The sequence below is a fragment of the Salvelinus namaycush genome, chromosome 8 (assembly GCF_016432855.1).
Source record: "Salvelinus namaycush isolate Seneca chromosome 8, SaNama_1.0, whole genome shotgun sequence".
Lineage (NCBI taxonomy): Eukaryota > Metazoa > Chordata > Actinopteri > Salmoniformes > Salmonidae > Salvelinus > Salvelinus namaycush.
In genome coordinates, this window is record NC_052314.1 from 38398753 (window position 1) to 38425914 (window position 27162).

Sequence of the window (27162 nt, forward strand, 5' to 3'; positions counted from 1 at the left end):
TAAAAAAGAAACAACCAATCCAATGAGCTGAATGATACAACACTTAAATGAGTGACAGAGTTAAGAGAAAAGAGTGCAGCGGTCTAGAAGACATCTGAGAGACAGAGGAGTGATCCAGGCAGCCATTTTCTCTCTCAGAGTAGCGACGGAATCTATAAAAGTGACGGTCTGCAATCGGGCAGAGCATACCTGGATCTGACGAACAAGCCCAGCTTAGCCCAGTATAACCACGCCCCAGTCAGACTGTATTCCATGTTTATGCCGGCAGTCAGGGGCGCTGCCAGAGCCAGGCTAAATCAGACGGAACGTGTGGAGGTAGATGCCATCCTCTCAGTCCCTTCAGGACATCCACAGACGCCAGAAGAAACAGAGAAGTCAGAGGGAGTCAGGCTAATCTATACCATCGTAACATAAACCCTAGTGGTTTAGAAGAAGAGAACCGAATTCTCATAATAACAGGCTACGTAACAACCCATTGAGTCTAGAGTTGGGGACATAATACAATGCTCTGGGATAAGAGGTAGTGCTCTCAAGGAGGACACATGACACTTCTGTAATGTCTGCGGTCCTCCACCGCTAAAGTGCTTTTTTTACTAGAGCCCGCCTACAGGCTGTTAGGGTTACCATGCTCCTTACAGAGACATCCTTTTCACGTCAGGACGACGACCCAAAGTAGACGCCTGCTGCGCACCCTACCGTATAACGGGAAACAAATTGACCACGGAAAGACTCTTCCACCGCGGCTATCAAAGTCTCACAGCAACGGAACTCTGTCCAACTTCTCAGACTTTATCACACACACAAGTCTGGATGGGAATAACAGCATGTCACTGAAGTGGGAACTGTTCCAACACAAGCTCAAAACCAAATATATCTAAGCCCTTCCATTAAGCTGATACAAATCCTTGAGAGTTGGGAGGCCAGAACAACCTCCCACTGTATGGAGTTCAGTAACAATCCTGGAATGAACAGATGAGACTACTTGCCACTTTTTACGAGGAGCGGAGTGTAATATTGTCCGGGATATTAGACGGGCCAAGAATCGTTAAAAAAAAGGTGTGTCGGCTGTTAGTACAAGACATTGCACGCCATATGCCAGTGTGTGTGTTTCACATGATGCTATATTGCAGAGCAGCTTTTAGAGTGCCTCTAAGTGTGTATGTCGTTTTTTTTTGTGATCGATAAGACGCGTGGTGTTAGGCGTGTGCACACTTACCCACGCCTGACCAAGTGCGTGCGTTTGCCATTATGGGTCACTCTTTTGAACCCTGCCCTGACCCCAGCACCTCCTGGCTCTGACTAAACCGTGCCCTCGGTGCCCTCTCCCACCCGCGGTGCTCACAGACGACCAGGGGCCTGCCAGGCCAGGTTGCCCTGTGCCCAGGGTCTCACCCACACCTTCTGTAGAGGAGAGACCTCGTGCCAGCCGCTAGCTAGACCCCCGTGCCAGCCAGCCAGCCAGCCGCCCTGGCAGTGCCAGACAGAGTCACACTCTGGTGACACACCCCATACTGGAGTCTTTCACTGTGAAGAGAGAGAGAGATAGGAGGTGAATGAGGGGTGGGGAAAGAAGGAGGGAAAGAGGACGCATGAGAGGCTGAAAGAACAGAAATGGCATCTATCCATCCTGCTATACGGCGTATGTGGGAAATGTAACTTTTCAACATACTTTGAGGAAGTAAGCGTTTTTTCCAGATAGAGTAAATTCTGATCAAATGTCCCAGAGAACGTGTTTAACAAAAGTCTAACAAGGCAAACACACGGTGTCCTGAAGGCTTGTTAACGGCCCCGGCTCAAACCACCTCAGAAGACAAAGCCAACCGCTCCCCTACCATATCGACACTCAGAAAGAACTGCCTATCTACTTCAGAAGAATCTAGCACAGTACTGGCCTGAAGTTCTCTCTCTGAAGCACAACAGAGAACATCAGAACATGTGAGAAGGGAGAAAGAGCAAGAGAGGGAGGGAGAGAAGAAAGGGATGAGCAGTAGTCCTGGGGTGGTCCTCATCCTCCACTTTCAGTGTGTGGTGTGAGATCTTGTCTGGCTGTAGTTTCGGGGTCTTTGTTATAGAGGTCGACCGATTATGATTTTTCAACGCCGATACCGATTATTGGAGGACCAAAAAAAGCCGATATAGAATGACAATTACAACAATACTGAATGAACACTTATTTTTACCTAATATAATACATTTAGTCTCAAATAAATAATGAAACATGTTCAATTTGGTTTAAATAATGCAAAAACACAGTGCAATATGTGCCATGTAAAAAAGCTAACGTTTAAGTTCCTTGCTCAGAACACGAGAACATATGAAAGCTGGTGGTTCCTTCTAACATGAGTATTCCCAGTTAAGAAGTTTTAGGTTGTAGTTATTATAGGAATTATAGGACTATTTCTCTCTATACCATTTGTATTTCATATACACCTTTGACTATTCTTATAGGCACTATAGTATTGCCAGCCTAATCTCGGGAGTTGATAGGCTTGAAGTCATAAACAGCGCTGTGCTTCAAGCATTGCGAAGAGCTGCTGGCAAACACAGGAAAGTGCTGTTTGAATGAATGCTTACGTGCCTGCTGCTGCCTACCACCGCTCAGACTGATCGATCAAATCATTGACTTAATTATAATAAACACACAGAAATACGAGCCTTAGTTTCTGGATTTGACCATATGAATGACCTATCATTTCGTAAACAAAACGTTTATTCTTTCAGTGAAATACGGAACCATTCCGTATTTTATCGAATGGGTGGCAACCCTAAGTCTAAATATTGCGGTTACATTGCACAACCTTCAATGTTATGGCATAATTATGTAAAATTCTGGCAAATTAATTACGGACTTTGTTAGGAAGAAATGGTCTTCACACAGGTCGCAACGAGCCAGGCGGGCCAAACTGCTGCATATACCCTGACGCGAATGCGCTTTTGTTAAATCATCAACCATTTGACGAAGTAGGCTGTGATTCGATGATAAATTAACAGGCACCGCACTGATTATATGCTACCCAGGACAAGCTAGATAAAGTAGTAATATCAACCATGTGTAGTTAGCTAGTGATTGTTAAGATTTATTGTTTTTTATAAGATAAGTTTAATGCTAGCTAGCACCTTACCTCCTTGCTGCGCTCCCGTAACAGGTGCTCAGCCTGCCACGCAGTCTCCTCGTGGATTGCAATGTAAATCGGCATCCAAAAATGCTGATTACCGATTGTTATGAAAAATTGAAACCGGCCCTAATTAAATCGTCCATGCCGATTAATCAGTCGAACTCTGCTTTGTTATTTAGGACTCACTCACACACTGTGAGGCCAGTTATGGAGTTCTGGACTCTGACGATCACGAGAAGAGGTGATCCACCCTACAGGAGGAGGTCTGACTGCGTCGTCATACTTAGGTCTGGCATGGCCAACACTAAACCTACTGTGACTTAGCCTGCAAGACATCACCTATACATAGAGAACCTTCCCTGGCCTTGATAGCAAAACGCTTGCTTAATGTAGCATTTTCTAGCATTTGATAGCCTAGCATAGCATTTCCTGGCCTGGCCTTGCCGCATGTCCTAGTTTGACATTAGTCTAGCACTGCACAAGACATGATTAACTCCCCATACAATTTGTGTTGGCTAGCAAGGGTGCTAAGGGGAAAGGAAAGGGACTGTGGTGAGCAAGGAAGGAAAACATCAGCCCAGTCTAGGCAAATAAAGGAAACGCGCGCACCGCTCACACATCCCTAGAAGACGTTTGGTCATTCCAACTCCGACCTGTTCATGCAGCCACTAGACTGTGACAGCTGCTGGCATCACATCCACACGCACACTGATAAATGAATTAGAGCTTCAGAGAAGGATTACGAGCGGCGAGCCCCTTATGCGGCAGGAAACCACAATGCCAAAGAACACGGGTAAAACACTCAATGAATGCGCACACACACACACACACAGAGAATCTCCATCCACCCGGCCATGGTTGAGCAGAGAGGGGAGGGAAGTACTTTATCAACCAAGGAACTGCATGGAAAGACACCAGTCTACTTCACAGTCACGCGCCAGACAGTAGGAACATTGACAGATGTTGATGGGATGTTCCTATATAAGGATAAAACTAATCACCCGTACTGTTTCCTATGGGACAATGAGCTTCATCTCGACCAACCTAAAGGCTACAACAAAGGGAGATGGAGGAAGGAAGGACCGAGAAAAGCAGGGGAAGAGCTGGAGGCAGAGAAAGGGCCTGTGCTTCAGAACTAGCACAGCAGCAATAACGAAACCACACAGCTCTATCTAGCACGGCTGTGAGACATTTAGTATTGAAATTACATTTTTTCAACATTTTTACCAGGCTTCTCATTAAAAATAAACGTATGTTTGCTTTTCTCCCTTCGGAGAGAGACAGAGACAGAGAGAGAGACAGAGAGAGAGACAGAGAGAGAGACAGAGAGAGAGACAGAGAGAGAGACAGAGAGAGAGACAGAGAGAGAGACAGAGAGAGAGACAGAGAGAGAGACAGAGAGAGAGACAGAGAGACAGACAGAGACAGACAGAGACAGACAGAGACAGACAGAGACAGACAGAGACAGACAGAGAGCGCGGGAGAGCTGGGAGCCGAGAGAGAATCTAGAGATGTGTTGCAGCTGGGAAATTCCATGGTAAACGGAATTACACAAAAGTACGACAATGTGTGCACTCACTATTGTAAGTCGCTCTGGATAAGTACATTGGCTAAATTACTAAAAATGCAAATGTACGCCGAGACTTAAAAAATGTATGCCAAAAAAAAGTGATTTCAACGTTTAGCAAACCGTACAACTATGCATAAGGACGACTTTAAAACAATTTACAAAGAACCGTGTAGGTGCAAAGCCAAAATCTCCTTCAGTTTATGCGACCAAGCTTCCAAAAAAACGTCACGATTTTGACAACGAGGCCCTTAATCTACATCCCCAGAGTCAGATGAAATCGTGGATACCATTTCCATGTCTACGCGTGCGGTTTGAAGGAAGTTGCTAACTAGCATAATAGCTAACTAGCGTTAGCGCAGTGACTAGAGGTCTATGGGTATCTGCAAGCATGATACTGGACCATGGCTTCAGTGGGCCTGCTCTGACTTGGGCCAAAGTCAAGGCCGCTGGGGCTTTTCGGGCCCATTTCCATAACAATGACTAACTGTTTACACCTTCGATTGATAACACCTTCTCAAAAAGCAACTGTTTTGATTATGCAGGGGTTGTTGATTCTGCTCTGCACAAGTCTAACTACGGAAACTATTTCCCTAGTATTACATCATACACAAGTATAAAACAGGTGTTACAGTTGAAAAGCACCACTTGAGTTTGAACAAAAATATCTTGGTTATTGGACTACAGTAAGTGAAGTGATTTTACACCCGGTAACAGAATTACAGTAATGGCACTGCATAATGGGTCCCTGATCTGTAGTATACATAATTATTACATTAAAGATTAGCCACAATAGTGGACTTTGCGTTTAGCCTTCAAAATAAAAGTATGGCATAATTCTACTATTTGTATTCATTTGCATCACTGTCAATGACATACTTTTATTTTGAAGGCAAACCGTAAATTCCACTATTGTGCCTAATCCTTATTGTGACTAGCTTCACAACACAACCCCCAGTCCGGTCGAGCCTCACTAGCCAGATGAAGCTAGCTGGCGGCTTATAACGTTAGCTATAGGGTTAAGTAGCTGGCTAGCTATGTATTTTCATGAACTGAAGTTCAATTTCAATAGGCGAACAAAAATACTTACAACGATTCCTAAATCATTGCTAAGAATTAGTGGTGTAACGGACCGTAGTTGATCCGTATGGATCACCCCCCCACGGTTCGGCACGCATGTGAACCGCAGATCAATTGCAAAGGTCAACCATCATAGTGTGAAACACAGGTTTTACTGCCGCTGTTACTTTTTAAAGTAATAATTCCCTAAATCTCGATGCAGAGTCGCAGTGAAAAAATAAAGACAGATAAGTGCTGTGTTTTACTCTGAAGCCAAAAAGGCTGATTTGATTATTTTAAAAAGCAGTTGTGTGTACTGTTCACGTGAACGGGGAACGTTGAATCCCAACGAATCGATCCTGGATTCTCGCGTTGCAAAAAGCCAAGAAAAAAAAGAGCAGTGGAAGAGCTGAAGAACTGGAAAAGTCTGGAACTGGAAAAGTGGAACTGGAAAAGGCTTTCCTGTTAAATATGATGACGGAAGAAGGGTGGTGGACAACACCATTACGGTTTGCAGCCATCGTGCCACAAGATAGCCGTATGATCATGGAAATACATTGAGCGTGGCCACACAGTTAAAGCGTCATCAGCCTGGTGTATCAGTGGCGGGAGCCAACTCAGCCAAGAGACAACTTCTCACCGCGGCATTTAAACCCTTTGCTATTGAATCCGACCGGGCTGAAGCCATCACCAAATCTCTTGGGATGTTTATCGCTGCAGACATCCTCTGTTGTGGAAAACAAAGGGTTTTAAAAATATGGTAAAGGTGCTTGAGCCACGCTAGGAAATCCCCTCACGCACCCACTTCAGTATGAAGATCGTGCCAGATCTTTATGAAAAGGAAAAGATCAAAATTGCCGACAAACTATCCAAGATATCCTCTGTTGCCCTCACCACAGACGGGTGGACCTCCAGGGCAACGGAAAGCTACGTGACTGTGACTGCTCACTACACCACAGAGGAGTGGTAGATGCAAAGTCTGGCGCTACAGACACGCCCCCTCTATGAGAGTCACACAGGCACAAATCTGCCGCAGGTACTGCTAGGAGCAGTAGCAGAGTGGAAGCTAGAGAGGCCCAATAGCAATATCCCAACCACCACAGATAATGCCAAGAACCAAGTAAATGCAGTGATAGAGGCTGGACTGGGGCCACAGATAGCTTGCACATGTGATCAATTTAGCATCCCAAAGGGGAATCTCAGTCAACCAGATGGACCGACCTCCTTGGGAGGATCAGGAAGGTGGTTTCCTTTTTCCACCGAAGCACAACAGCCGCTCATGTGCTTAAGACCAAGCAAGAAATGTTACAGCTACCGACCCACACGCTCATACACGATGTCACAGCTACCGACCCACACGCTCATACACGATGTCACAACAAAATGGAACTCCACTTATGACACGTTGGAGAGCTATCTTGAGCAGCAGTCTGCACTGACAGACAAAACCCTGAAAAAAACAAAGACGTCGTCACCTTGTCTGATGACGTGAAAGTGGCAGAGGAGGTCCTCCAGGTGCTCAAACCCCTCAAAAACAGTTACAACCCTATTGAGCACTGACACTGCACCGTCTGTGTCCATGATCCTACCTCTGAAAACAAGGATTCTACAATCCATGGCACCAAGTGAGGAAGACGCACCATCACTAGAGATGAAACGGCTGCCATAAGAGAGGACCTGAGCCCCAGATACACCCCCCCCCCCCCCTTAAAGTACAGGAATACCTTCATAGATCGACTGAACTGGTTCCAAAGGTTTGAGTCCCTGCCTGTTCCAGTCCCTGCCTGTTCCAGTCCCTGTCTCACCTAGACCCTGCACTACACCGGAGGACATACAGTGATCTCACCACTGAGACTGTGGCCACTGAAGAGAGAAAAAAAAAAGTGAATGACTTAATAAATATACTGCAGTCTAATCTTAGTCTATGCTTTTGCTATTAGAATCTTCCATTTTTTAATTGGAATAATAATGGCTTTTATTAAATGTTATTGCCACAATTATAGTTCTATGAAATATGAAAATAAATATTTAGTTAGGTTAATAGATCAAGTATTTTTTTTCTGCAGGGTCAAGCCACAGAGCCGACAGGAGCAGACTCAGACGCATCTCCTCCTTCAAAATAATTTGGCAACGAAGGAGCTTTTCGGGGAGACCTTTGCGAGCAAGGATGCATGCAAGACGTTTGCCAACACCAAAGAGGAGGTGGCATCCATCAAGGCAGCGAGCGGCATTCCAGTGGATGGTGATCCACTGGCATGGTGGAAAAGCAATGAGTGCAAATACCCTCACATTGCCATGATGGAAAGATGCTACCTGGCAGTGCCTGGCACTTCAGTTCCCAGCGAGAGGTTGTTCTCCACCGCAGGGGACATAGTGACTGCAAAGAGGTCTACCCTCTCCCCAGACAATGTAGACATCCTCATCTTTTTGAAAAATGTTTTTGATTTGAAGTTATAAGCTCAGGTCTGCTTTTTTTTTTTTTTTTTTATCTTTTTATATTTATTATATATATTTTTTTTTGAATTCACTATTGTTCAAAGGAAGAAGGTATCATGCCTCATATTGCACTTTACTTTAACAATTGAGTATTGACCATTTTATTTCAAGATTTTATTTTAACTTTGAAAAAGAACACTTAAAGCAAGGAATTTAAGTAATAAATGGAAAGCAAAGTTATTCGTCTCCCTTTTTAATGCTGATCTGAAAAACGATGCGATCCGTGACTCAAAACCGTGATCCGATCTGAACCGTGAGTTGTGTGATCCGTTGCACCAATAAGAATAATGAAAATGACTCCAGTTCCTACTGGTCATTGTTTTCAGGCTGGTTGTATTGGTGCTAGCTAGGTACCAAGTTAAAGCTAGCTACCCCAGAAGTTGAGGTCAAACAAATGATGCTTTATTGCCAACGCGGTAATGTAAAACACATTGTTCGTGTCCCGGTGTTTGTTTGCAGACTTTTCTGTACAGCTTTGACAGAGCTACTGTATCCATTTCGACACGCAAAAGACCCAAACGGCATTCCATAGTATGTATGTTGTGAAGCTAATAGCAGTGACGCTATTACTGTGTAAATCCAGTAGGGCAACATCTGAAAAATAGCGCACTTGGTAGTGTGTACCGGTGCTCGACCAGTCGGCGAAAGCCAACATCACACACGACAGAACGGTTGATTGCCAAGGTCAATGAATCCCATTATCTTGGCTTTAATGGATTTCGTCTTTGAGTTGTCTCGCTGAAATTTTCTTACTCTTTCAAATGACTGCTCGATCCACACAGCAGACATTGCGGGCTAGTTTAGGAACGCTGTGTTGCACGTGCAGTGCAAACATTTACGTAGCGTCATTACGTCATGTACGTTATATAGGTATGCACAGTAGCTTTGACATCGTTTTTTTTTTTAACATCGGCGTTAAACTCGACATCGGGCCGATACCGATGTGGGCATTTTTAGCTAATATCGTCCGATATGTTCACCGATATATCGTGCATCCCTAGTTTTTGGTAGCGTTACAAGGCACTGTTTCTCAAACTTACAGAAGGCAAAGCATTTCTCCAAAAAAAGTGTGACTATTAGTTGGCAGGGGTATTTACTTCAACATTATTGTGACTTCCTGGTAGATCTTTTCTAAGACCTCTTTCCAATCTGCTTGACCAGAAATCAAAGCTATTACTTACGGACACCTTTTTCAGATGGAAAATGGCTTCATTTCCCCCCCAAAAGAGAGACTCGTATCTTTCATTTGACACCCAATTTGATCTGCTCCTATAAACTTCACCTAGGTGCTCATGGGTCTTTTCACATGGAAATGACCAGCTGTTGGTTTTGGCGCGAGTTGAAATGCCCACTGGAAGCACCGGCGTTCTGACAAACTGTCACACCTAATCCTTTGTTGTAAACCCAAACAACAATGGCGTCTGGATGAAGGACGATAAGACGTGCCAAATCCTGGCTTTAACCCAGCGGGTGCCAGACTCAGCTGAGAACCAACGCAGAGAAAAGACAGAGGCAAATAAAATACACTAGCAATCTATAGCGCACCGCACCAGACCCCGTGGCTAAGGTCCTTCAACATTGGATTACCAGCTGAATGGAATGAGAACAAGGAAAACATCAGTGCAGTGTTTCACTGCGTTCCAGGTAGCTGGAACACATTAGGGAACATTTTACCCAAGGATAAAGCAAAGCGAGGGGGAATTGGTGAATGATTTCACCACACACAAAGATGTGGCGTGAGATATGTGAAGCGAAGCGAGCTGTTGTTGTGTCTACATGTGTCAAACACAGTCGACTGACAGCGAGCATACAGGGAAATCTCCCAAAATAGGCCGGGTTCTCTCAGCTAGTCAGTCACAATCATTATTGTGGGTACACTGTCATTGAGGTTGTGTGTGAGAGAAAGTTGAGACAGATATTTGGTTTTTCCATTGAGACCCCCACACACCAGTGTTTTACGTTATTGTAAGCTCTGGGGTCATTGTATACATCAGGAGTGTGACGCTAAAGACACGTGGCAAGCAGAATCGACAACCTCCGCATCATTCAAGAAGGTATTAACGTTCACAGTTACACTACAGCCACCGGGCGTCCGGCACTGCCCGTGACGCACTCGCGTTGCGTCATGTCCAATGGCAGTGTCCATGCTCAAGAATCAGAGAGGTTCAATTCTCGATGGATGACGTGAGCATTCTAGCTTTGTTGTACATGGCCTCGACTATACACCACTGGTTGTTTTATTAAGATGAATGAAATCAAGAAGCTACTACTAGCACGCTAGCTATATTGACTAGCTACGTTCACAATGTAAACAAAAGCAACTTGTGAAATTAGAATATAATTTAATACAACAACTAGCAACAATTTAATGAGTACCCGCGAAAAACTGGACCAAAGTTATTGTACTTACGCATAATTGATGAATATGCTACTGTACAGTAGGTAAAATAGAATAAGGTAGAATGCTGTTCCGCTCTCAAAAACAACGCGGCCAGAGTAAAACATCACATTACGGAGCATATAGTGGAGCTGAAGAGTTAGCCGTGGCCCAGGCAGACGAAAGTCTGAGCCTTTTGGGTAACACAATGGGGTACAACTCAATGTAAATGCACCAAAAGAGAACGCCCCGAGGACATCAACACGTTTCTCGAATGCAAATCATGAAAGGATTTCACACCTTGAGCAATAGAAAGAAGGGTAGAGACACAGGAGGAGGGAGAGACAGCGAGCCCGTGCTTCAATTCCGATGATGCAGGAAACATATGACAGCTAGCCTCTCATGTTGGAATACTCCATATGGCTTTCCCCTCACACTGCAGCGAACTAAAACACTAGGATAGAGGCCTCGTTAAAAACACACACACACATGCATTCACACTTTACAGCCCACCTGCATTCCCACAGTGTTCGGTGTCTTTCTCCAAGCCTCCTTTACACACACACACACACCAGCTCTTTCAGCAGGCGCCAGGGACCGGGGACTGACACAAGCTGTCCCCAAGGCTCTGCTAGAGGCGCGTTGGCACAGGACCAGCCAGCCCACCAGCCTTGGCACGGACAAACACCTCAATTACCTCGACTAACCGGTGCCCCCGCACATTGACTGTACCGGTACCCCCTGTATATAGCCTCGCTATTGTTATTTTACTGTTGCTCTTCAATTATTTGTTACTTTTATTTCTTTAGAGAGATATATATATATTATTATTTTTTACTGCATTGTTGGTTTGGGCAAAAAAAAAGCATTTCACTGTAAGTTCTACACACGTTGTATTCAACGCAAGTGACAAATAAAATCTGATTTGACCTAACATCTGTCCTACAAGCCTCTTAAAGCCTGGGTAGTCAACCCAACTCAGCAGCTACTCAACCCGCATACTGAAAAGAATGCCAGAGGGTAGTTCTGGGTACCAGGCTATACCCATATACTGCCTGTTTACCACAGCCTGGTGCTTAAAGACATCAATCATCTTTTTTTTTTTTTTTTAAGTTTAAAAATAACATCCCAAGTATACAGTAAATATCCCAAGTATACAGTAAAGTACACACACTAAAAGGGTAAAAACAAAATAGTGTTGCAAAATAGCGCTGCTAATTTCAAACAAGGGCATTCAAGGAGATCGTCTGATCGGGAATTTGTGATGGTATCACCCCCCCCCCCCCTAACTTGAGGGACAAAAGAGGAAATGCCACCCCGACTCATGTGTCTTGAGGATACCTGGACTACCTACTGAGATGTGCCTTTTGTTAAGTAAATCAGGTGATAAATGTGCTGGAAAGGAGACTGGGGGAGGACTACAAATCATAGGGCTGGGTGGTATGACCACACTTTCACCAAGACAGGCATATCTCCGCCAAATCTCTTTCCTGCATCTAAATAAATCACACCTCTTACAGAAAGTCTCAACCCAGCAGATCATAATGGGACACATAAAGCGGCCAGCCCATACAGCCCATCCTATACGAGCTGTATTCTTCTGACAGCCATGTAATGTTGACGTAGTAGCAGGAGGAAATGTACAGTTTGATGTTGAGCAGCGGGCCCGTTTGGTGCTGCTAATGCCCGTTTTGCCATACCCAACCAGCCAGTGAGTCAGTCCAGATAGCATGACCCAGTCCTCGGCAGACAGAGCTCTGAGCTTAGAGACACTGATAGCCAAACACAGCTGCTGCTGTGTGTGTGTGTCTTCCTCACACACCTGGTCTCCCCTCTCACTCAAAGCACCCAACACTACTCTATTACCCATTTCAGAAAGAAGATGTGGTATATTACCTGTAAAAAATAAATAAAAGTCGATGTTTATATGACCCCCTTTTAAACAGCTGGTTATTTACCACCTTCTTGTATGTGTACCCCGATCTATACATATCAGTGGGTAATTGGCAGATTGGGAGGGGTGGCGGGTGTTAAACCAGTGGGACTGTTTGCATTTCAAATTAGGAAGGTGTTAAACAATTGAAGTGTTAATTAATTTACTGTATAGAAGCAGAGAACCATTCAGGACCCGATTCCTGTATTTTGGATACAGGGTGTGAAAATGCAGGAATCATGAAGTATTTTAGCCCCTGCCCCTTTATAACAAATAGCAGGTAAAAAGTTGCAGGCATGGTAAATTAGTGGAAACTTTGTCTGTGTATGAAAGTGGTCTCCGAATCAGTGAGCCATTTTCCCCCCACTCTCCTTTCTAAAAATAAATAAATACAAAGAAAGACCACCACTCTTTTTATCCTTTCATCTGCCAAACAACATTGTGTTACAGCGAGACAAGTGGTCAGAGTTCATCCAGGGTCACTTCCTATTTAAAGATACTCTTTGAAGAGGGTAGGGTTTCAGATGTTTTCGGAAGACGGGCAGGGACTCTGCTGTCCTAGCTTCAGGGGGAAGCTGGTTCCACCATTTGGGTTCCAGGACAGAGAAGAGCTTGGACTGGGCTGAGCGGGAGCTGACCTCCTGTAGGGGTGGCAGGGCCAAGAGACCAGAGGTGGCAGAACAGCGTACTCTGGCTGGGGTGTAGGGTTTGAGCGTAGCCTGAAGCTAGGGAGAGGCAGATCCTCTTGATGCTCTGTGAGAAAGTAACATGGTCTCACAGTGGATGCGAGCTTCGACTGGAAGGAAGCCAGTGGAAGGTGCGGATGAGCGGGGTGACATGAGAGAATTTGGAACGGATGAACACCAGGCGGGCTGCAGCGTTCTGGATAAGTTGCAGGGGTTTGATGGCACAACCAGGGAGCCCAGCCAACAGGAAGTTGCAGTAGTCCAGACGGAAGATGACAAGGTCCTGGATTAGGACCTGCGCCACCAAGTCCAAACATCTCCTTTACTTCCCTTTGGCTGCTCATCAGCAGGGCCTGAACACCATCCAAGTCACTTCCACTATAAACACCGTGGGCCCGAGGACATTGGAAAAAAACACTGTCAAAAATCAGTTATGGCAAGAACCAGTGTCTGGAACGCGTTTCATAGGACTCGTTCTGCAACACCTTGCTACTCGCTAACATTATCAACTAAAACACAAAACGCAGCATGTAGTGTTCATCCCATGTTTCATGAGCTGAAATGAAAGATCCCAGAAATGTTCTAGACGCATCTTTTTACGTCCCTATTAGTGAGCCTCTCTCATTTGCCAAGATAATCCATCCGCCTGAGAGAATGACATATCAAGGGAGCGAAATCAACACAATGATCTTTACACAGGTGCAACTTGTGCTGGCTACTAAAATGTGCAGTTTTGTCACAACACACTGTCAAGTTGAGGTGAGCCTGCAAGTGGCATGCTGACCAGAGCTGTTGCCAGAGAATTTTATGTTAATTTTTCTACCATAAGCTGCCTCCATCGTTTTAGAGAATTTGGCAGTAAGTCCAACCGGCCTCACAACCGCAGGCCAAGTGTAACCACAACAGCCCAGGACCTCCACATCCGGCATCGTCACCTGAGTCAGACCAGCCACCCGGACAGCTGATGAAACTGTGGGTTTTGCACAACCGAAGAATTCCTACACAAACAGTCAGAAACCGTCTCAGGGAAGCTCATCTGCGTGCTCGTCGTCCTCACCAGGATCTTGACCCGACTACAGTTTGGCGTCGCGACCGACTCCAGCGGCCAAATGCTCACCATCGTTGACCACCGAAAGTGTGCTCTTTACGGATTAATCCCGGTTTCAACTGTACCGGGCAGATGGCAGACAACGTGTGTGGCGTCGTGTGGGCGAGCAGGTTGCTGATGTCAACGTTGTGAACAGAGTGCATCATGGTGGCGTGGCGTTATGGTATGGGGAAGGCATAAGCTACACGCAATGACCACAATTGCATTTTATCAATGGCAATTTGAATGCACAGAGATACCGTGAATGAGATCCTGAGGCCAATTGTTGTGCCATTCATCCGGCGCCATCATCTCATGTTTCAGCATGAAAATGCACGGCCCCGTGTCGCAAGGATCTGTACACAATTCTTGGAAGATAAAAACATCCCACTTCTTCCATGGCCTGGATACTCACCAGAGATATCATCCATTGAGCATGTTTGGGAAGTAGTGGGACAACATTCCACAGGCCACAATCAACAGCCTGATCAACTCAATGCGAAGGAGATGTGCCAAGCGCCGCATGAGGAAAATGGTGGTCAGACCAGATACTGACTGGTTTTCTGACCCACGCTCCTACTTTATTTTTATTTTTTAAATGTGACCAACAGAAGCATATCTGTATTCTGAGTCATGTGAAATCCATAGATTAAGGCCCTAATTAATTTTATTTCAATTGACTGATTTCCTAATGAACTGTAACTCAGTAAAACCGTTGAAATTGTTGCGTTTATATTTTCTGGGTCAGTGTATCTAGCTACCGTATCCAACACCAAGCACAGTCTCACGTTTGACAGCCCGCAGAACTTGTAGCTAGCGTGGGATGTAATACATATCCTGCCCATCTGATTGTCGAACAACTTTACGGAAGCCTATTTTCACTAGAGTAGCTATTTTCCGATCAATGTGTGCATTGCACATGAAGGCTACGACCAAAGATGCACTGTGTTGTTTGGGGAATTCAATTTTGCATGGTACGCCGGGGGTTTTGCTCATTTACCATTCAATTGATCCTCCTAAGGAGAGGTCTCAGCCACGCAAAGCGAACTCGCCCCCTGTCTTTTCCCAGAAAACAGTGCCACCACATGTTAATAAGCAAAAGGGGACATGAATTGTTGAGATAATTGTAATTCAAACCCTCAAGTCATGACAGTCACTTACCAAATTCCGTTTTGGACGAGACTGACATTAATACCAAAATTATCCTAGTTACACTTTGTAGTCGATTTTGACACTAGAATTAACATTTCTGACTCATATCAATGTCACGTAGGCCATTTGAAAGCAGAGAAGTTGGTTCTATGGGGCAGTTGACCTTTAAACATTTCAATCTAAGACAACGACCTTTTTCCTACCTTTCGCCGTGCCTGCCAACGTGACATTCTTGCGCTGCGGCTCCAAATTTACCGTAAATATCCGTAGCCACCGACTAGCCAGTAAGCTTGCGAACTATTCAACAATGCAAGGGGCGTTTCCTCTACCCTTGAATAATGCAACGAAACCATATTACATTCTTGAATAATGCAACAATTCACAAGCATGATCAGACAATTCACATTCTCTCATTCATACAGGCATTAGCCTAGCTAAATGTAGCTTGCAAGACAGTAACACTAGCTAGCTAATAATGTTAGCATACCAAACAACATTTATTTATAAAACAACTAACTAAGATATCACCTTCCTTTACAACTGTTAAATACATATTTCTAAGTTTAGTGTTAGAGAAAATGTGCATATTTTCTAAAGGTCTCTCTTAATCAAAACGTCTGCCCTCATCGCTGTGAACGTCTCACATAGCTCTAGCTTGGCTTCCTGAAATCACGAGGAACTCGCCTCTGATCTCATATTAATCTATGACGAAGAGTGCTTTTTCGTTTAAAATCTACGATTCATTTTAATTCATGGCTATAAAAATTGATCTCTGGATGTGTTACAGCGATGAAACCGCTCTCTCCTGCTGCGTTACGATGTAAAGACTGCGGGCATGTGCTTTGTCAGTGGCTGTGAGGTCGGGTTCAGCCAGGAGTTAACGCACAGTCGGAAGACCGAATAAAATGGTAGGAGGGACATCCCAGCTTCAAGTGGTTTTACATTTCACATCCTACGTCACCAAAATTTTGAACCGGTACCACACAGGTCCCCTCAACAGGGACTTTACATCTATTAAGAAACGGCAACACTTTTAGAACGTAACAGCATGTCACTGCAATCTCCTGGTAAAACTCAATAAAACAAGTTTCAAATATTGTGAAAATGTCTATACATCACAGCTGTTTGAAAATAATCTGCTATTAGGATTTTCTGCTTCATGAACGTTGAGCTAAACGAGACAATTCTGCTCACACTGCTCTGCTTAAGGGGGGCAACCGTCGGGCAAGTGGCATGCGGCCTCCGGCGGTAGCGTTTGAGACGTCAAAAATACGCAAGTTCACATTACATCTCTCGATATTCTCCTTAAATTCGTGAGAACAGAGCCAAAGCTAGCGACTGAAAACCAACCTGGTCTCGTAACAGTAGGGGCTCCAACTCTCCCCTCATTGGGAATGCAAAGCCTCCTGAAGAAGAGTGAGAAGAGAATAGAAGAGGGGGGTTGGGGAATTCTCAAGAGCTGTGGGAGGAGGGAGGGTAGCCATTGATCTCCCTACTTCCCTCAACAGTGTGCCTGCTCCTCCCCATCCCCCATTCCTTATTCTTTACCTCTTTCTTTTTTTGGGAGTTCAGTTAATTTTAGCCGAGCCCATTGTGGTGAGTGAAGGGGTGGTATGGAGAGGTCTCTGCCCTGCTATACTGGGTCATGCGTGCTGGATCTACACACAGGGATCCCCCCCGAGACACACACACACACACAAAGACAGGCTACCATAAAGCTCGTTTTCTGAGAGCGAGAGAGAGAGATTGAGAGGAGAGTGTTAGGCTAACTGGATTGTGCCATTTCTTGCTACTGGCCACCCCAACTTCAGTTTCTGGGCCTAACTAACTGATCACCGGACACTCGAAGGGAACATAGCTTTGATGGAACTGATTTTTTTTTTAAAGTCAGGAAATTCAGGAATGTGAGGAGGCCAGGCGGTTTTCTATAACTAAGGGGAAACAAAAATATAGCCCAATGTTTTGGTCCATTTAAGTGAGACAGTTGCAGAGGAACATTCCCTCCTGATTCTTAAGGAGGGAATGGCATGGCATCCCAGGGGACGGTTTGTACAAGATACCAGGAAGGTGGGAGAGAGGCGGGGGGGGGGGGGGGGGGGGGGGGGGGGGGACAAGAGCAAAAACAGAAGAGGTAGCGAGCTAACTTAAAAACGATTTGGTCTGCGAACATACAAAAAAAAATACTTTTACAAAAACAGTTATGTGGGAATCCCATCAGATAAATGATCTAGTCTACCACGCCGTAGTGTACCAACTGATTTAAACCCAGCAGCTGGCCCAGACCAGTCAACTCAGGCGGGAAGGAAAGGAGATCAACTCTGTAGTCATACTGTAACTCACTCCTTTTGTCCAGACCAGATGAGAGAATGTCCCAAATGGCACCCTATTCCCTTTATAGTGCGCTACTTTTTTTGAAAAGGGCCCACAGGGGCCTATATAGTGTGACATTTGGAAAACAGCCGTGTTCTGGAGACTGGACCGTCAATCCTTCATCTCGAACAACGCTGTTCACCATATTATTAATTCCTGGCCTTGGCGAGGGGAGATGGGGGGGGGGGGGGGGGGGGGGGTTAAAAGGGGCTGAAACAAGGGGATTGAGTATCTCACCGCCTGGAGCAAGGCTGAAACACAAGCAACTCACATGTATTGAAAATGTTGCCATGGCTAGTCTCCTGCAGCATTGGAAGCGAGGGAGCATACTGCTTCAGAGCTGAGCTATTTCACTAGGTTCTTCTTGACAACCAAACATTTTACACGCATCTTAAATTGCTCCAATAAGTAAACGAGACTGGTCCCTGGTCCCTAAACCTTGCCGATTAACAAATGCTATGTGGAATCGTAACCAACTGCTTCAACGTAAAACAAAATAGAATATGACAGGACGACAGAGAGCCCATAAACCCGAAAAGGAAGATCACCCAGTAACAACGTTCGAGATCTTTTGAACAAACAGAACACAGCTTTTAAGAGGCGAGGTCAGCGGGAGTTCAGGCATTGGAACAAAGGAGTAGCAGCTCGCCCTGTCAGAGAAACATGTGCAAGGGAGTAAAGTAGCCGGGGGGCCGGGAGGGCAACAGCCGGAGGCCCGCCACAGAGACCCAGCCACTCTACCCCAGCACGGCTAAGAGTGACGGATGTGAGAGCCAGGGCCGGTAACCGCCACAGAGACCCAGCCACTCTACCCCAGCACGGCTAAGAGTGACGGATGTGAGAGCCAGGGCCGGTAACCGCCACAGAGACCCAGCCACTCTACCCCAGCACGGCTAAGAGTGACGGATGTGAGAGCCAGGACCGGTAACCGCCACAGAGACCCAGCCACTCTACCCCAGCACGGCTAAGAGTGACGGATGTGAGAGCCAGGGCCGGTAACCGCCACAGAGACCCAGCCACTCTACCCCAGCACGGCTAAGAGTGACGGATGTGAGAGCCAGGGCCGGTAACCGCCACAGAGACCCAGCCACTCTACCCCAGCACGGCTAAGAGTGACGGATGTGAGAGCCAGGGCCGGTAACCGCCACAGAGACCCAGCCACTCTACCCCAGCACGGCTAAGAGTGACGGATGTGAGAGCCAGGGCCGGTAACCGCCACAGAGACCCAGCCACTCTACCCCAGCACGGCTAAGAGTGACGGATGTGAGAGCCAGGGCCGGTAACCGCCACAGAGACCCAGCCACTCTACCCCAGCACGGCTAAGAGTGACGGATGTGAGAGCCAGGGCCGGTAACCGCCACAGAGACCCAGCCACTCTACCCCAGCACGGCTAAGAGTGACGGATGTGAGAGCCAGGGCCGGTAACCGCCACAGAGACCCAGCCACTCTACCCCAGCACGGCTAAGAGTGACGGATGTGAGAGCCAGGGCCGGTAACCGCCACAGAGACCCAGCCACTCTACCCCAGCACAGCTAAGAGTGACGGATGTGAGAGCCAGGGCCGGTAACCGCCACAGAGACCCAGCCACTCTACCCCAGCACGGCTAAGAGTGACGGATGTGAGAGCCAGGGCCGGTAACCGCCACAGAGACCCAGCCACTCTACCCCAGCACGGCTAAGAGTGACGGATGTGAGAGCCAGGGCCGGTAACCGCCACAGAGACCCAGCCACTCTACCCCAGCACGGCTAAGAGTGACGGATGTGAGAGCCAGGGCCGGTAACCGCCACAGAGACCCAGCCACTCTACCCCAGCACGGCTAAGAGTGACGGATGTGAGAGCCAGGGCCGGTAACCGCCACAGAGACCCAGCCACTCTACCCCAGCACGGCTAAGAGTGATGGATGTGAGAGCCAGGGCCGGTAACCGCCACAGGATCAGGCAATACTGATCTAGACGAAGCCATCTTTCTGAGTGTACTTCTGTGTTTTTTTGGGGGGGGGGGGGGGGGGTCTGCATCGTCTACTACAGTGCTATTTAGAAAATATATGTGTCATGATTTAAAGCAACCTAAGCCATTACAAGAGGAGCATAGCCAGCTTTGAAGCTGCTCTGCAGAGAAACATCAGGAATTCTGAATATTTTGGTGCATTTTACTATTTTATAGTTTGTCTTTTGACCAATGGGAGGGAGGAAGAGAGTGAGGAGAGATAGGATGTGTCGAGAGAGGTCTAACCAAGCTTATAATGCATTCCCTATGCTCTGCTTAGGTCGCTAGGCCTAACTGGACCTAAAGCCTATACTGTAGGCCTGGGTCGGTGTTTTTTTATTTAATTTATTAACCTTATTTAACTAGGCAAGTCAGTTAAGAGCAAATTCTTATTTTCAATGACGTCCTAGGAACAGTGGGTTAACTGCCTTGTTCAGGGGCAGAACGACATATTTTATAACCTTGTCAGCTCGGGGATTCGATCTTGCAACTTTTCGGTTACTAGTCCAACGCTCGAACCACTAGGCTACCTGCCTGTCTCAACAGCTGAGAAAGAATACACCCACTAGCACAGTGGCCACCAACATTTACTGAGTCAACATCACCTAGCAAGCAGAGATGTACTGCTCAGATTCTATTTTTATTTTTTTAAACATGACTTAATTTTTTTTTTTTTACATTAACCTATTAAAAACTGTTCTGTAGGAATGAGTTTTGTTGAGTAGGCCTAAAACATTACCACAGCACATCGGCTATATGCCCGGCCCGCCAATATTGTTCTCAGACCATATCATATTTCAAAACTTGGGCTTTGATAACAAAATAGATCAGTTCGTGTAGCACTTGCGAGGCACAGCTGAACACAAATTTAAATAATTAGCTTGTTTATTTTACTGGTCTGATGGTACCTGCATCTGATGGTCATGGTGCTTTCAAGACAACTGGGAACTCGGGGGGGGGGGGGGGGGGGGGGTCAAATCATGTCCGTGATCTTCAGGCCGGAGCTCTAGAAAGATGCCCGAGTTCCCAGTTGCTTTGAACAGCATTAGTCTGAGATTCCCGAGTTCCCAGTTGCCTTGAACACAGCATTAGTCTGAGCGGAGGGAGAGAGCAGCAGAGGGTCTAGCTCTCACGGTCCCTGCTCATTCCTTTCCTCCTGTGAGACTGACCAGAGAGGGGACATTGTCCTCTACCTGATGCCGAAACTCAATTCGCACTGCATCTGCCTCAGGCACAAATTCATGTTGTTCCTATGACGAGAGAAAGTGAAATATTCCTTGATATTAAAATAGACACGACGAGATGCTAATAATAAAACGCAGGCCTATTGATACACTTGGCTACTCATTCATTCCAGCTGAAGCACGAGTGGAAGTAGGCAGAAGTGTGTTTTATGTTTAGTAAAAGTGTTGAATAAAAACAGTGTTGACAGTGCTGAATAAAAACTTCAACATGAACTCACAAAAAGACAGCATCACTTTGCTGTATTCTTTGACAGACTCTCTGGTCATCGTTTTAAAAGTTATGATATGTCAAGTAGGCTAGTATCAAACTTAGCTGGGGCCGGGGATGTGCAAGCTGTAGGCATGGTGATTTGAGCCATCCCATTTAGCCACAGCTCTCCCGGTCCGCCAGGTAGCAGGAGTTTGCAAATTAAATGGTTCAAAATGGGAACACTTTGCCGATCCAGCGCGCAGGGTTTCTGAATCAAGTGCACCTACAGCCAACAGCGCAACAAAGAAAAGTTTTAAAAAGAGAGCACAAGCTTTTCTACAGAAATGTTTGGCGATTGACGAGAAATGCCTTGAAGATCGACCAGTCGATCGCCCGGTTGGTGACCACTGCACTAGTGTATAAAAATATCAACCACAACATCTGTTTGTTTAACTTAAGATTTTAAACTTCAAAACCAGCTAAAATTGGGGCAACAATTATTCATTCAAAATTATAACAATTTCAACCACTGAATGCCCTAAAAATGCTTGCAGAGGTAGGCCTACTCACTCATCGCCAAAGCTCCTCCCCACAGAAGCACTTGATTATCTACGCATTAAGTTACAAACACGATTGAGAACATAGGGTTGCCTGTGCTAACAGGCTCCCTTGATAATTGAATAACTCACTGACAGATTGCATCAATTTGACCCATTGACTCAAGAGACCATGACAGGGCAGTGACACACATCAAATTACAAACAAGACCAGGGTTTGGGGATGGGGTTTGGTTGGTGTTGCATTACATCCACAGATTTGGAGTTAAGAGGACAAAGTGAGGTTTGGTTAATTAAAAGAGGAGCAAAAACAGACTGGCCTAAACCGCTGTTAGAAACCACGCCATGAGCACAGGAATTTTGTCCGGTTTATCAGATTATTTTGTCTTGTCTTTTTTCAGAGTCTTGTCTTTTTTCCCCTGTCATATTCCCCCTGGCTTCGCCATGGCTGGAGCACCTCATCCTGACCACAGCATATGGAAAATCCCAGGTAGCATTGCTAGAGACCGTTCTACACACCTGGAGCAACAGGCCCGGGCCAGACCGTGTCTGACTAAGCAGCAACACACAGGTGTCAGGGCAGAGAGCTACCATCCCATAGCCACATCTCGGGATTTATTTACATGGGCAGATTACAGTTTTGACTGGATTCACATCACCTCGCTGTGCGGTCAAAGAGGTCTGACCAAACACAGATTTATATCAAAGCAACACCTGGATTAAATGAGAAATGAGCTAAAATGCCAAGTTAGATTTTTACAGCTTGTCAAATAATATGAGTCAACCTAGAATGTTGCAAAAAAATGTTTTTTTTTAAAGGGAAACGATGAAAATACATTTTGGCATGAAATGTTTTTGTGGGATAAATCAGAAACAAACAGACCTCAGCCTCAAACCAGAAGACAGAATATGAGCTTTCATTCAGTCCACTCATTAGAAGTACACCACAGCAAAGGCAGGAATATTTAAAGACATCAATCGTAAAATAAAATGGATAATATGGTATTGTGAGGCCAATGAGAGAGAGAGAGACAGAGAAAAAAACAGAGTGAACAAAACAAAAACAGATAGAATGAGAGAGAGAAATTGTGAAGGGGGCAAGAGAAGAGAAATCGTGACAAAGGACGCTCCGGGGATCAGAGCAGGCCTGAAAGCTGGGTCTCAGTGGTAGGATGAAGAGTAGTGGGGAGATGAAACACAATTTGGGCCGGGCCCCCTACTGACCAGAACTATGGGGCCTGCCTCTGAAGCAACCCCCTGTCACCACATGTCTCACAGCCACCACTGTAGTATAGTCGGTTAGCCATTTGTTGATCAAGAGACACTACCTTCAAAATTAACAATACAAAACAGTGTTTCCCATTACAGAAGTAGTCTGGGTTATATTTAAAATAACACAGATTTATTTTCTGGGATATTTAGAAAGGTTTATACAAAATTAAGTATCAATCTGTAATGGCATGCTATTGTGTACAATACACTCTGTATTCACAAAATAACTACACAGTCCACAAAATGTGGAAGCAAAATTAAGGTAGCCTAGTCATTTCAATCCATCGGTAATTAAAATGTACAACTATTAAATAAACAACCATTCTAATTACTGGTGTTCTCCTCATAGCCTACTATCAGGCAAAGGGGAAATAAGTATAGGCCGACCAATTCGTTTAATTAAAAAAAATTCGGCTAAAATATTATGTTTTTTATTCAAACTAACGGCATATCGAATGAATTAATACGTAGCAATGTCATACTATTCATTGGAATAGGAGCAGTGGTGACAGGAGGGGGAAATGTGAACCCAGTGTTTGAAGTTCAAAGAAACCCTCTTCCTCCCCTCTCCATTCACACACCAATTTGGGTGTTTTATGCTATAGGCCGCCAAAAACATTTGTCACGCCAATAATAAGGTTCGGAGAAGATAATGCGGCTAACCAATGTTGAAATCCTGCCAGTAAACAACGTTATCAGAATAATTGATCCTCTGACCACTTCAATTAATCCTTCCTATAAGCGATAAAGTTCCAGATAATGTGTCCCAACACCAACTATTTCAAGGTGTTGTTACTGTTGTTACACAGCAACATTGTCAATATCCTTCAAAGAGAACGCCTTTCAGAATGGTTGCTACTGAGCCATTCAAAGGCAAATATACCGCAAGCTAAGAAAGAACGCGGCTGTAATAGATAGAGTTTGATGGAACATTAATTACATTTCTGACAACAAAGTTACAATAGTGTAGCACTGCAACAATGTAGCAACTAAAGATAATGCAAAATAATTCACCGATTGTAGATTGCAAATGAACCAATTCATGATACAATGCGCAATTAGGACTACATACAATATATTAAAAAGTATGTTGTTGAATGAATATTTAAAAAATGTCGAATGTTGACAGAAATCGAAACAGAAAAGTGTGGTTACCTGCATGGTGAAGACTCCAAGCTCCTGCGAGGACAGTTTTTTCATTTGTACGGCTAAAACTTGTGCCTCCTCCAAGATCGAAAACTCCGTTTCAGCGCCACAAAATCCACAACATAGAAGCGACAATACTGCCACAAAGCTCCAAAAAACAGCCATGAAGTTACACCAGTGGAGTCTCGCGTTCTTATTCCAATTTGTGTATGGAATTCGTGTTAAAATCACGGATCCTTCTCCCCCTACTCGCCTCGCCATATGATGGCTGGTGTAGTTGTTGAATAGTAAACTGGAAATTCGCTTTGCAGCCGTGAGAAAAACTTCCAAGGGAACTATTTCACAACTTCGTAGCTATACCTGGCCTTAATTTCAAGACGAAATTCCTCGACTTTAAACGACGACATCAATTCATATTTTGGAAATCCACGAAGGTAGGAGAATACAATCCATAAAAGCGCTGATAGTTGTGCATTTGTCGATAGATCCTGCTCACTCCGCACCAACTCCAGTACAGCGTAAACCCGAGAATCACAATGGGGGTGAAAGTAGGAGTACGGCAGCAAAACAACGGCATGGCTCATGAGTTGGGAATGGATTGGGATTGTATTTGGAGAACGATCTCCCAAAACAACTCGGCTACTGTAAAACAATATGCTGGACATATGATCTACCAATAGCTGCTCTACATCTGTAGAAGCAACATAGTATTTTATAAAACAACAAACCACAGTATAGACAAATACTGTGGAATATCGTTTTTATTTAAATGTTCATCAAGCGGATAGAAATTACATAGGGCTAAAAAACTTTTTTAGGTGCTTTAGGTTGACTGCTATGTTACTGCAGTAATGGTGGATATTGTAGTCTTTTGACTGCAGAAAAACAAGAATCTCTAAAGTCGTCCCAGGTGAGGGAGAACCAACTGGCTGCGCAGGAGCCTTACCTTGTCGGTCTGGAACTCACCAATAGGCTACATTTCTTATTTGTGAAATTGAAACTAGCCAGTAAAACCAGGACCGGAGTCTCCCATAGAACATACTGTCTTCAGTGTCCATAATGTAAAGCAAGTAAAACCGGGGCCGGAGTCTCCCATAGAACATACTGTCTTCAGTGTCCATAATGTAAAGCAAGTAAAACCGGGGCCGGAGTCTCCCATAGAACATACTGTCTTCAGTGTCCATAATGTAAAGCAAGTAAAACCGGGGCCGGAGTCTCCCATAGAACATACTGTCTTCAGTGTCCATAATGTAAAGCAAGTAAAACCGGGGCCGGAGTCTCCCATAGAACATACTGTCTTCAGTGTCCATAATGTAAAGCAAGTTAAACCGGGGCCGGAGTCTCCCATAGAACATACTGTCTTCGGTGTCCATAATGTAATTCACAGAACAGACACACCGGGTTCTAGGCTAATCCATATACTATAATGTATGTCATTTAAATGATCTCTGTATTTTATTTTATGCATGTAACTGAGATCTGATAATAAGATGTGACTGTGTTTGGAAGAATATGGGTTTCTAATGACAGTAAAGGCCTGCTCAGAGTAATATACATTTCATGTGATTCTTTAGAAGGGTTGCCACATGCCTACTTCCATCCAGTTGATGACCTCCAATCAACAGCCGCCTTTAAAAAGGGCCTCGCTCTGTTCCAAGCCCTGATTGGAGAATAGTACACATGAGCGTAAAGTCGTGTTCCTCTGCTCAGATGTTGCTGACGCATGCCAAATCGTACAATGCCTGGATAGGTATTTTACGTATCAGCTAACCTCATCATATGTTATATCAATTTGGTGCCCGACTGGCGACTGCACAGTCGATAACGTGTCACGCAACCATTGGTTGATGCGTGCAACGTCTGAGCAGGGGAACGCAACTTAATTATGACCCAGCTGAGGTCTTTTGGGGCATTCATGTGCTCATGGAAAGTAGGAAACTGAGAAATGGGAAATCCTAAAATCGAATTGTGTTCAAGTGCTTTTGAAGTCGGCCAATTCTTAAATTCTTCAACCAGTAATATTTTAGTTAGCTTGATAAGCTAGCTAACATTGCTAATGTGGGACTGGAATGTGATGTTTATATGTGTATAGGACTTTTATTGTGACATGCAACCATACCTGTATTCTAATTGGCTCCTGTATTAGAGCGAGAGCTTCTTGGTAGAAGATCAGTCAGAGCTGCCATGATGTAGTGTGTGGAGTTGTCGCCATTTCCTCTCCCCGTATTATTTATTTATTTTATATCTCCTTATGAGTTATGCAGAGTCTCATCATTAAAGTTTGCAGTTTAATGCACTGATGGCGCATTGTCAGCTTCTTCAACTACAAGACTTATAACCAATGGCCTTAAAGTAAATGTATGGTCAATCTGGGGGGGGGGGGTTCTGCATTTGCCACATTTACTGCCATTTGGCCTCTGCAGAAGTCAGGGCATTCATACTTCTTGCGCTTCGCGGAGCTGTTGTGAAGGAAGTTGTCAAAGAAGTGAGTTTGTGTTTAGTGCCGTCAACCAATCATGTTAATGCAGAGTTTTATGGAGCTATACGGAGCCCTCTGCATTGTTACAACATTTGGGAGGCGCACAGCGGTGCGGTACGGTGCTAGATTTGACCTCCGCAAGACTCCGGAGGCTCCGCAATTGCGTACAATTCCACACGGAGCCTCTGGACCGCATTGCTGGATCAAGCATAAATCGGCTATTACACTAATAAAGTTAGCTAGTGTGCTTAACATTGACAAAAGGTCAAACTAGCTCCACATTATCCATATTGATAAGTGTGTAATTGTCAAAAGCAGATTTGTGGTCATCTTTTGGTTAAAAAGGTGAAAGGTCAGTGGTGAAACATCACAACTTGGGTAACAGGATTGTCTCTGAGTTTCCCACTTGGAATTACGACTTGGAGGGTCATCCAACTGAAACTTC

General features: G+C 45.0%; 1 protein-coding gene across 1 annotated transcript in view; it reads right to left on the reverse strand.

The window, feature by feature from the left end:
• LOC120052117 (VWFA and cache domain-containing protein 1-like) overlaps nucleotides 1-24742 on the reverse strand; it is a 43840-nt gene extending 19098 nt beyond the window's left edge. Inside the window, exon 1 of the mRNA XM_038998966.1 lies at nucleotides 24248-24742. Within this exon, the coding sequence (XP_038854894.1) occupies nucleotides 24248-24499 (252 nt within the window). The 5' untranslated portion in view covers nucleotides 24500-24742. The remainder of the gene's footprint in view (nucleotides 1-24247) is intronic.
• Nucleotides 24743-27162: the final 2420 nt, after the last annotated feature.